This window comes from Vigna umbellata, chromosome 7 (assembly GCF_029865625.1).
Source record: "Vigna umbellata cultivar VRB3 chromosome 7, Vumbellata_1.0, whole genome shotgun sequence".
Classification (NCBI taxonomy): Eukaryota; Viridiplantae; Streptophyta; class Magnoliopsida; order Fabales; family Fabaceae; genus Vigna; species Vigna umbellata.
Genome location: NC_142171.1, coordinates 6,259,471 through 6,272,586, shown reverse-complemented (window position 1 = coordinate 6,272,586; position 13,116 = coordinate 6,259,471). Strand labels below are relative to the sequence as shown.

At 29.2% G+C, this 13,116-nt stretch overlaps 2 protein-coding genes across 2 annotated transcripts; both read right to left on the bottom strand.

The window, feature by feature from the left end:
* Positions 1-2,824: 2,824 nt before the first annotated feature.
* On the bottom strand, positions 2,825-3,804 carry LOC124831456 (dehydration-responsive element-binding protein 1E-like). The gene has a single exon (XM_047305451.2). It carries the CDS (start codon positions 3,739-3,741, stop codon positions 3,115-3,117), a length of 627 nt encoding a protein of 208 aa, XP_047161407.2. The 5' UTR covers positions 3,742-3,804; the 3' UTR covers positions 2,825-3,114.
* A 7,522-nt stretch (positions 3,805-11,326) lies between these two features.
* On the bottom strand, positions 11,327-11,984 carry LOC148195021 (ethylene-responsive transcription factor ERF026-like). Its single transcript, XM_088095035.1, has one exon. The coding sequence runs from the start codon at positions 11,957-11,959 to the stop codon at positions 11,435-11,437; it is 525 nt and encodes a 174-aa protein (XP_087951161.1). The 5' UTR covers positions 11,960-11,984; the 3' UTR covers positions 11,327-11,434.
* Positions 11,985-13,116: the final 1,132 nt, after the last annotated feature.

Below are 13,116 nucleotides of genomic sequence, written 5' to 3'. Positions count from 1 at the left end.
ATAATAACATGTGACATGGATGATGTCAAGATTATAAGTTATTAAAAAATATATATAATTATTGTTTTAATATGTGTATCTATGATTAAAGATAAACTTAATTGAGTGTGTATGTCAAAGATCAAACACCCACTTTTAATTACTGCAGGTTTTCAAATTTTAAAAGCGCAAGAATTTATTTATTTATTTATTTTACCTCGAAACAGGCTAACTTAAGTTTTTTTTTTTTTTCATATTTGACATTGTTACTTTTTTTTCTAAAAAATCAAGATGGAAGATTCAACTTTATCATTATATTAATACATTCCAAAGTTTTAACACATTATGTCCAAAATATTATGTCAGACTTGAAAAGTATAATGATGTTTTTGTCTAATGAAATTTTACAACATAAAAAAATTATCAAGACAAAGAATGTGATGTTAATTTCACATTAAAAAAAACAAAAAGTAGAATTTTCATATCAAAATAGTAAGAATACAGATTAAGCAATAAATTTAATTTTAAATAAAATCATTAAAAGGAAGAAAAAGTATAAGGAAAATACTATTTTTTTATATATATATATTATTTAATATAGATATAGATGTAAATACAAATCAATGAAAGCAGGTGTTAAGGAATTTGGACATCGACAAGCCCCGCTTTAAGTTATTTGGCTGTTTTGATTTTGCCTTTTCAGTTTTTGCTCTCTTGAATTAGTTTATTAAAAAAATAATTTTTTCACTTACTTTGTAAGAAATATTACAAGTGTTGTTCTTTTAACTTTAGTTTAAAAAGAATTATATCGGTACGAAAGATTTGATATAACTAAATTAATGTATTAAACTCAAAATCTAATTGTTCAAATGTTATATATAGGAGTTTAATTTTCAGTGAAAACAAATTTTATTTACTTTCAGGTTTAACAGGATCAGTTTTGAGCGATCATGACAGAAATATGTTAACAACAAACAAAGTAAAATGAATTAGATATATGAAATGTCAATTTTACCCTCAATTGTACTTCAACAAATGTTGACCCTCAACGAAGACCGTTTGTCAGCTGTGGGGGAGAAATTATTGTAACCTCGGGACAACCACATGTCTTTATGTATATATAATATAATAGTTAATAAGGTCATTAACTGTTACGTGTGCACATTTCATTATTATTTTATTCTTAATACTTTGATCATTGTTACTAGTACGTATTAATTACCTTTTAATTATTATGATTGATATGCTAATTGATTTTTTTAATATATTAATGTGAATATATATATTATGATCATTAGTAACTGTATTTCCAATAATAGTAATAACTACATGAATATATATATATATATATATATATATATATATATATATATATATATATATATATATATATATATATATATATAATTTGTTATATTTACTATAATATGATTAGTTGTTGGCTATTTTTACTCAAAACAAAATAACAGTTATACTTTTTTAATATTATTTTTTCAATTGTGGCTATTATGATTTTTTTATTGAAATTATGAATATTATTAATCAAGATTTGTTATGTTGACTCAATTATCTAAATTTTTAATTAATAATTTGTATATTTATATTTAAATGCTTAATAATTATTATTGTTACATTATAGAGTATTTGTTTTTATTTAATATTAAAAACATATATATCTTTTAAAAAATTTAAATTTACATGGCCTATTGCAGGTTATATGGATAGGTTCATGATCTCAAAAACTTAGTCTATCTTATACTTTTTTTTTACAGACCTGTAGTTTAGTGAGCCGATCAACATAATCCACCTAGATTGTTATTTTTAAATGAAATTATGTATCAGATTAGAAAAATGTATGTATACCATATATTAATTGTATTACTATATATTAATACGTTGAAAAAAAAATTGACAAGCTAACAAACTTCAATCATATCGTCATTGGATGAAATCGAACAAATTTTACTTAATTATGTCCAAAATTATGTTTATCTAATAGATCAATTTGAATGAAAATTAGTAGTTTGTCGAGTTTATCATATAATTTATTATTAAATCATCAATTAATATCTGGTTCCGTTATGTATATAATCTGTCATGAGATAATTATATTAGAAATACCATATCAACTATGTATAAGATAAAATTGTATATAAATAAAAATAAATCTAATTAAATTATATTTAAATTTTATTTCTTATAAAAAAATCATAAATTCACATTAATTCTTCACATACTCTATCTTTCATCAACACTTCAATAATATAATAAGTTAGAAACGAATAATTTATAACCTTTCACTTTTAGAGGAATTATAGAAAATTTTTAAAGAATGTTATGATATAAAGAATTAAACTCTTATTATTTATTTGTAAAATTTTTCAATCTTTTTGTATTAAAAATTATATATGTAATTATCAGGTTTTTATAAATAATTGGTAACATACGTACATGAACTAAAGAGTACATTACAAAAACTGCAAAACGCGTATATTTGTTTTTGACACAAATTAAAAAAAATCATATAATTGTTTTTAATAAAACTGTAAATCATTTAATGACAGACAATTACTGAAATAATCTATATATAAAAGATTTATCAAATTGTAATCACAAAATTCAATTTTTTTATAATAATTTATTATTATTTTTTCTTCGTATTAACGAACATGAACCTTTAAAATGCTGTAAAGCTTTAATAGTTTACTTCAACAATTAATTGGAATTTTTGTCAATTATAATTTATACACGCGTTGTTATAATTAAATTTAGCAGAAGTTAATGGCAACGTTGACATAGCCAAAAACTACAAAAACAAAAAAACGACGACACTAGAGAATTAATATATATATTTGTTTTGTTTATATAGCTTTATTACTGCAGCTTATACTTGTGATTAAAATCACAACACAGACAAGTGTATACAATACAACTACATATGTTCCCTAAACACAATCGAGTGCCAACTAGAAACTTCATATGCACAGATTCTTTGTTCCTGAAAACTACAGAAAATGAGATGCAGAGAGAAAAAGGTGATCTCGCTATTCCAATCATACTCAAGAGTGAGCCACACCAAAAAGGTACTATCCTTCATTAATGGAGTTGATCCAAGTGTAGTGTAGTAGGTACGCGTCAAATTGAAAAGCTCCACAGTGAAATCTCAGCATCAAATATCTCCACGTCATTCCACTCCCTACCATCTCTCACACAAGGAGGAGGAGACATCAAAGGCTCATTCGCAATTCGCAGAAGCAAATCATGCAACTCTTCAACTTCCGACATCTCTTCTTGTTGCAGTCGCGGGGGCTCTTCAACTTCTTCACTCCTCTGCTGTTGGCTAACATCCTCACCCATAAATGCCTCGGCAGCCTCCACCGCCGCTCGCCGTATCTCCTCCGCGTCTGTGCTGTCAGGCACCGCCAGGCGCCACACGGAGTCCGCGAAATTGACGCAGGCGGACTTTCCCCTGAGCGCGAGGGCCGCAACGTCGTGCGCCCGCGCAGCCATTTCCGGCGTGGGGTAGGTGCCGAGCCAAATCCGTGAGTTGTTGTTGGGAACTCGCATCTCGCAGACCCACTTGTTGTTATTCCTCCGTCGCACTCCCCGGTACACGGGGTGCCTAGTCTCCTTGAACACTCTTCTCCCAGCTCGCTTCTTGGGCCGCGACGATGCGAGTATCACTTCCTCGTCCGAATACCCATTACTCTGAACTGTTGTCGGAGAACCTGTTTCGCGTGATGCTTCTGAGTCGTGGTCCATGAGGTTGTTCTGTTCAAGTGTCTGGATTTTGAGTTTGTGTCTGTGTTGTTCAGTTAGTCGTTGAAGGGAAAATAGGGGGCAGACACACATATATATAGCTTTCGTCGAAAAACGAGAATGAGGCCCTTGGACCACGTCCGAGGCTACAATGCGCACACGCTCATGCACACCACACGACACGGGTGGGTCCATCCAACTATAATCCCACGTCATTCACTTGTCAAAAAAATTTCTAAAACTGTCATTTAAATAATAACACCCCGAGAAAAAATTGTAGAATAAGAATCTGTTTATTTCTACATGAAAATAAATTAAATAGATTTGTAAAATTATTATATTTATATAAAATTATTTAGATATATATTGGTATCTTACAGCAGTAGTTGGTAACTTTTTTATGAATGTGACGAGAAAGCAAAAGGTGATTTGGATAGTAAGTTGGATGAAGGTGCTGGTGTTGTAGAAAGCAGGAGCTGGGTGTTTCCCACTGTGGGTTCAGTTTCCAGCTATTAGTGGCTATGAGAAAAGGTTTAAAACGTGTTTTTGCATGTTTTTTATCCATATTTGGTTATTATTTATACTGCTTCTGCCTGCAATGTATTGGAAAATTCAAGGGTCACTATCACAATTTGAGGGACAGCTCTATTCTACAATAGTTTAGTGTCATTCTTTATTCGAACTATTTCTTCACGTTTACTTTACAGTTATTTAGTTAACTAAACTTTCTAACTATATACTATACCAATAACAGCCATCCTGATAATGGATCCACACTGTTCAATAAACTTCACTATTAAGTATATAAATTTATACACTACAAGAGTTCACACATGCAGGTATTTTTAAATATACTCAACGTATATTGCGTTTTATTTTTAATCCTCTTAAAAAAAAGTATTAACTAGTTTTAGTTTTATATATTTGAAGTTGGAATTTAGGAATTCGTTTCTATTTTCATTCCTAAGAATTTTGATATAAGAACATTTTGCTTAACTCCGATTAAATCACAGTCGTATTCTTACTGAATTTAAAATACAGATTCATATGCTTATATTTTTAATACACTAAACTTTAATAAAGTGATATTAACTTTCCTTATTTTATTTAAAAATATGACTAATATTTATATAAGATTTAAAATATAGAAAAGTAAACAATTCACTGTAAGTAAAATAAAATATAATTTTATGAGTAAAGTGAAAAAATGAGCGTCACACTATTATAAATATAAAAAAGAGTGATCATTTACTAAAAATATTAAGAAAATTAATATATATTAAAAAATTAAAGAAATGTAAGTGAATATACGTTTATTTGAAAAATAAAATACGTAAATATCTATTTTATACGTAAATATCTATTTTAGTATTAAAGAGAATGTGTGCATCATTTAGTGTGGACTCATGCAGGGTAAAAACAATTTTCTCACGTATACTCATTGCTCACGTGTGTTTATTGATATTTAGAAGTATTTTAGAAAAACAAATATTTAATTAAAAATTTAAGAAAATTAAAATGAAAAAAAAGGATCTAACTCTCTTTTTTTGTTTCATTTTTACAAAAGGATTGATGATTTCTAATGGAGGTTGAAGGATGAAATACAGTTTTTTTTAAACTACTTCACTATCGTCAGAGTTTATTAATTCAAGAAAATCGGTATATGAATATTAAAAGAAGGTTTACTTTTTTTAAGTAAAAAATTACTGCATTATTAATCGTGCTTTAATTAAATAATGTTTTGGTTATATATATGATTTAAAAAAATTCATTAATATTATAATTGAAATTTTTGTATATACTCTTATTTAATTTACATCTTAATGAATATATTTCTAATTAATAAAAGGAGGAAAAAACGTGATAGAACTATTTCGGCGGTAGGGTAGAGAGTTAAATTGACTTCGCACAACCTTTTCAAGTCAAGGAAATTCCTCCATGAAAAAATGTGTTCATATTACATGAGTATTCATGAATTTTTATTTTCATATTCTATGTTTTATTACGTATGACTTTTGACGTCATTAAACAAACTGCATTATTCAGTTTTAAGCATTTTTGTCCACATTTTCTATTGTTGGCGTCATAATACGAGAAACCACCAAAATGTACACAAATTCTCAACGAGAACAAGTAAACAGGGATAAATGTAAATAACTATTTTTTGTTCGGGTAATTATTCATTATGAGAAAAGTAAAATTAAAGCTAAATAACGGAAAAAAAAAAGAGAAAAGGAACTCGGGTGTGGGGGTGTTGCTCCCTCGACCACCACACTTTTCTTCCTTCACCTCCTATTTACTATTTTGTCTCTAAGTAAAATTTTATTTTTTGGGTTATTATTTTTTTAATTTTACCCATTCACAACCTATTCCACTAATAACCTATTCTAGTTTTTCGTACATGATCGTTGTGAGATACTACAAGTTGTAAAGGTTGGTGGTGGTAGAAAGAATTATCAAGCAATCTTCCTCTCGTGGTGCAGTATGTGTGTTGCTTCTTCCAAGTTCATATTCGAATAAATCTTCAAATAAAACCCTAAAATAAAAAACGTAACCTTTAAACGGAGGTCAACATCCTTCAACGGATGTCACCTCCGTGGTTACGTTTTTTATTTTAGGGTTTGTTTTATTAGTTTATTCTTTATTTTGGAAATATTTTAATAATTTAATTTAAATGTTTTGATTTATTATTTTTGAATATATTTTTAATTTATTTTAATAATGTAAGGAAAATGAAGAAGAAAGAAACGGAGGAGGAGAAGTGAAACGGAGAAGACAAATGGGGTTGCAGAGTAAAACGAAAGACAGATTGTTAAAAGGAAATGAGAGATGGAAAGATTGGGTGCAGGGAGTAAAGTAGGAGAACTAAGTTTGAAATAAATTAAAATAGTAAAAATAAAAAATTTTATTCTGAGGATATAATTAGAATTAAAAAAAATTAGGGAGGTGGAGGGAGAAAGGTGTGGTGGTGGAGGAAGCAACACCCAAGGAATTAGGAGTCAGTGAAACACCAGGCCCATAAAAATGGGGTTTAATAGTAATTAAAGCCCATAAGTATTTGATGAGAAATTTTTTATTAACGTTAAACAACAAAATAAAAAAGCTGTTCGCAAGGCCCAAAAAAATCCCCGACAACAAGTCCCACTTAACTATAGTGCAATCAGGAAAAAAAATTGATTCTTCAAATCCAAGGAAACGTAGAAAGGAGAGAAAAAAAATGTTACACACAATACCTTTTTGTAAATTAGAATGGTTGTTATTTTGACACACAAAAAAAAATTATATTTATTTTATTTATCTTTTTTTCTTTTTTCTTTTTTTGTTAAAATATAAAAGTTTACTTTATTACGATTATTTTACTTATATCAAATAAAAATGATCCCTATCGGATCAAGTTGACTAATGATACTTTGATATCAAAAGTTTGTTTACACTTATTTGATGTTTTTTTTCGTTTATAAATATAAAAAGTATTTTTTATCTAGACATATTGGAAGGTAAGGAAATTGATCGTTCTCATAGTCAGAAAAGGGGTTTTGTTTGGGCAAATAATTCTTAAAAACAATTATTTATGCATTTCCATGTATAGTGGCAGCTCCAACTTGGAAATAACATCGTATATTTCACTGAATTCAATTTCTTCACATTAGTGAAATAATTTGTTATATTAATTTTCACACCACAGAACAGATTAATTTATGATATACGTTGAAGTTCTTTTTTAGTAAGAGTATATCATGGGAACGAATGAATATTTTTATATCGTGAAATAATAGATATCCCGATTAAAAGATACATCCTAAAATTGATAAATAGTGATAGGAAATACGAAAATCCAAATCAAATTGAAATTGGTATCATGGCCATAGTGGTTTGGTGCAACGACAATTTAGGAAGGTATTTTTCCAATTAGGTCATGACAAAGATGCCTTGCTTTTAGGTTTTGTTACTGTATGAAGTAAGTTATGCCTGCACTTCCACAAAGAAATAATTAATGTAATTTTCGTCCTTGAAATTTAAATACTTTTTAACTTTAGATATTTAATAAAAAGTTAAATATGATTTTAATCTCCAAACTTTGAAACATAATTATAACTTATTTATATTTCAAATTTTGATATACTTTGTGTGCTGTATGGGCCGAACGGCCATAAAACTATCATGTGATCAATCTAGTCAGACGGTTCATAATGAACGGTCGGCGAAAGTTCATAATCAGGTATTCCTCCAAAGGTTAAGGTAAATAATGAGAAGAGGTATTTGCCTGGGATTGAGTCGTAATTAAGATTCCATTACTCCCAAACTCATGACAAAAAATATATTTATTATATATATATACAGGTTAAAAGTAAGAGGTAAAAAATCGCATTTACTGTGCATTTGTTACTGTTACATTGAAATACCGAATGGACAAGCTACTCACTTTGGCATCATAGCATCTTAACCTCGTAATCGAAACACTTTCGTTTACAAACTTTAAAAATAATTAAATATAAATTTTTTAATTTAACTGTGTTAAATCTGTTGGATGTGTTAAACATTTTCATGTTTATATTTAAATTGTTTTAAAATGTTCTGACTCAAATAGCATTATAAAATATTATTTAACAAAAAAATAATATCATTAAATTAAAAATATTATATTCATGCACGCGTTCAAACTACATATATGCAATAACAGCAGAAGAAAGATTTTTGTGTAAACTTTTAGACAGTAAAGACACAGAAATGAAATGCGGGTCGTCGGCTAGGAGATATTAACGGTGATGGTGTTTGGAGATAAAGTTGGACATTTTGTAGTTTAGAAAAGTGGTTATGTTGGCGCATAGTGAAAGGAAGTATAATAATGGGCACGTTCCGCAGCTTTTGTAAAGCGAGAAAGAGCTTATGTAAGTAGATGTCGGCGATTTGTTCTGAGGTTGATTTTGGCATGTTATTATATGTGGCTCATTCTGATTACTAGACAACACACACTATCTCTCTTTTTGACTTCATGTCGTCACCGACTCAATCTTTCCATTATTTCATTACACCCATAACCAAAATACACTTAATCCACCCACATAAAGGAACACTCACAACATATGTAAGCTTCTCCATCAACTTCCTCTTTCAACAACTACATCATTCTTGCAAAATCTCCTTTTTCTTCTGCGGGTTAAAACTCTTTTTTCTATTTTTTCATGCTTTTATTATTATATACTTTTGAAAAAAAATACAGACGTGTAACACATAAGGAGGAGTGTTACGATATTGATTAATTTTTCAAAATCACCTAAAGAAATGGATAGGCTTTTTTTCATAATTATATAAGAATATTACACTAAGATATCTTAATTGGATTATAAAAAGTTGATGAATAAAATAAATGCTTAATTAGGTGAACTGACTACCAATGAAACATGTCTGTTCGGAATATATAGACAGTTGTCAAAAATAGTTAAAAATAATTAATACAGTACGATTATTAATGGATAATTAACAAGTATCTTAATAACTAATAATGGTCAATTAATATTTTTTTATTATAAACTCTATAAATATAGATTTGATATGGTAAATTCACTTTTTTAACATAATTCAATTCGTTAAGACTTGTAAAACATAACTTAAGTATCATAATGTTTTTTTCAGGTCAAATACTGGTAAAATCACCTTTTTAACATAATTCAATTCAAAGCATATTTGAATTAAACATCATAATATTTTTTTTCAGATCAAATATTGATCAGTTTAGAAAAAAATTGTAAAGAGGCGTGAACGCATGAGATTAGGAATAGATTAGAACTAAAACAATTATATATATAATTGTTAAACCAATTTGCTGAAGAAAATACTTAACTTTATCACCATATTTTTATAACTTTTTCATCTTAATTATAGTTACATATTACGCTGGTCAAAATCAGATAATGGGCAAAATCTACAATAATAGTGATGGGAATGGGTCCATGAAGGATTATGATCTTAAAAGTTGTGTTGACATATATGTAGTACAATACAAAAAGTTATAAAGTGCGAGACCAAACATGTAATGCTTTCCGGTGCCATATCAATCGTCATGCAGTGGTGAATTATCGGAAATATCACTAAAATCCGTTGATAACCTACCACCATATTATACACATGTAGGGTAACATAAATAAATTCGTAATTTTCACAATACTGTAATTTGAGGAATTTCATGATGTACTCACTTTCAACAAATGTCACACAATATAAAATTATTATAGAAAAAAAATATTTTGATGGAATCCAAACTGGAAAAGGTAAAAAAGAAAACACCAAAGTTTGATATATTTTTTAATCATATAAAAAATTACATTATTTTCAATCCAAAATTTTAAAATAATAAATTTATAATTTTCTTATTTCTATTCAATATAAAATTTAAATTCCATTATTGATTAACAATGTTTCAAAGTTGGTATTCACGGGTGCATTGCGTTTGTGACAGATACGTTTGTCTTCTTTCACTTCTGTTGTTTTATGCTTTTGGTATTCAAATATATTTTATTTGAATCTTTCACTATCAAAAAGAATAAAGGTCAAAACAGATTAAAAAAAAGGAAGAAAATATTTATAGCATGATCTATTTGCAACTTAATAGATGACCTTTTATTTCTCAAATCATTTGTAATACAAGAAGAAATCTATTAATACACTTTTGAATCAATTTCCTTTCGGTTGAGTAACTGAAATCCGAAGTAGCATGGACATCTTTTTGTGATATTAGATTCGTTCTGTCTTGTTTTACCATAACGGAATGGAAAAAACTGTTTTTACAACCCCTAATTTTATTATAATCATTTAACAACTTTAAATACTAAAACAAAATATTAAATTAATTAATTTAATTAAACTATTAAATAAAAAAAACATTGAAAGAGATCGTAGGATGCAGTATAAAATTAGAAAGGTGTACGGATCATTAGCCTCCCAGAAAAACCACTTTAGAAATAGTAAATTTTTTAATGTTTTAATCATTAACTATTTTTAGGTTTGTCTTTTGAGGTAACAATTTTTACAATAAAAATTTATAAAAAAGAAAAGTACGAAAAAGTTTAAAAAATTTCTTAAGTCATACTTCTTAGACTTAATCTCTTAAATACAGATAAAGAAAACTCAATTGAAAAACGAGTGATGATACACATAAACGTCTAATTTTCTATTCAGCCTATCCAACATTAATCAAATAATACTTTTATTTTAAAATATAAAAAAATTTAGACTGAATCAACTAGAAAAAAAAATTATTTTGAATGGTGTACATGAACTTTTTTTTTCTTATAATGTTGGAAGTCCCACATCGACTAGAGATAAGGCCAATTTATAATATATAAGTGAGGTGCAAACCTCACCTTACAAGCTGGTTTTGTGGGGTTGAGTTAGGCTTAAAACTTTATAATATATAAGTGAGGTGCAAACCTCACCTTACAAGTGGGTTTTGTGGGGTTGAGTTAGGCTTAAAACTCACTTTCTAATATATAAAATAAAACATCCACTACAAATATTTAGTTAAAATTTATATTTAAAATTATTAAAATCTCATTGTCCTTAAAAATATTAGCATACATTGATTTTAAAAAACCTTATATCAAAACATTTATGAAACATCTTTAGTAGAACAGTAGGAGACATGCAAAAAGAGTAGCATGCCCTTGTTCTCAATTTACACAGGTTTTCTGATCGTAAGTCAAAAATAAGTCCACAAAGTCTCTGCAGCTTGTTTCTCCGGCGAGTTATCGGACGGTGGCGGGCTCATTCTGGGCGGCGACAGAAGCATTCCCCCGGCCATGTCAACCAGAAGACTTGGCATGCCGAAAACGGCTTCCTCGTCAAGGAAATCATTTTCAAAGCACCAGGTTGTCGCATCGATGTGGGTAGTTTCAGTTTGTGATGCAATGTTGTGGGAAGCTTCAATTTCAGCCTTCATCATTGCGGCCGCAGCGGTGGCAGCAGTTCGGATATCCGCCGCAGAGTTGGTTGCAGGGATTTGATACTTGGAAACGGAGTGAGGGAGGTTGAGAACAGCGCCGTCGCCTTTCAAGGCCAATGCTGCGACGTCGTAGGCGGCGGCGGCCATCTCCGGCGTGGGGAAGGTGCCGAGCCATATGCGGGAGGCCTTGCGCGGCTCGCGGATTTCGGAGACCCATTTTCTTCCCCGGGAACGGATTCCTCGGTAGAGTGGGTGCCTCTTGGAAGAGAGTGAGGGAGCCATGGTGGTGCTGTTCTAAGGTTAACGGTGTTTGTTGGTAAGAGGTGATATTTGGAGGGACACTATAACTTGCATATATAACACCAGGAAAATCATGCATCGCACTTAAATTAAAAAGGGCTAATTCAGAACTGGGGTTAGATCAGGAAAGAAGGGAAAATGAAGAAAAAATGAGATAATTTCGATATGAAAAAAAGATGGGCGAAACCAAATTATTAAGGATCATCATATTTTGAGAAGTCCATCGAACACTTTATAATTTACTTTTAGATTAATATAGTTATTAAAAAAAAGATGAGAAAATAAATGTCAGATGAATTAAAAAATTGACCAGGGGTCAAGATAGGATGATTCTTTCTAATTATGTGCACGAGATGTAATTTTTTACATTAAAAAGGTTAAAGTATATAAAGATACTCTAACTACTTAGATGTGACCACGGTAGTCAGATTACTAGATGTATTTAATGCGATTACAATGTTTCGGAAGAAATCTATTCATGATACTATGCAATTAACGGTCGATCCACCGGTAAAACCTTAAAAATCGGTCACACATTTTACACAATAATCAAACTCCTCCGATTGAGAGGATTTATACACACAGGTGATAAGAAGATTTTATTTTATAATGAAACTGATAACGAGGTTTCACAACAAATTATCTTAAGTCATTTATTAGAAGTGAAGAAATATTCTTTTTGAAAATGATTATTTATTTTTAGTAGAGAACTTATGGTTCATCTTAGAACCTCAATTTTATGGTGGGAGACAATGTTTTAATTCTAAATTTGTTGAGTAATATATTTAAGATTAATCACTCTTCATTCCATATATTGTTCGTTTTGGATTCTGTGTTTCGTAATGATTTTATCTTGAAAGACATTCATATAGTAAAAGAAATATTTAAACTCTTATTAACCTCCATTCCTAAATTAGGTGAAACTATTGAACATTGATAATATATATATATATATAACTCTTATTTACCAATCCAAATATCTTATCATATATTTTAAAAAAAGTCTGTATAAATCCAGATTTTCTCATATGAATACAATTTCACAACTTTTAGCTAATGTAGAACTTCATGAAATATTTGTCCTTACTGTTGCAGTCACAAGCTACCTGAAGTGTTGTCTGATTCTGTTTCCACATGTT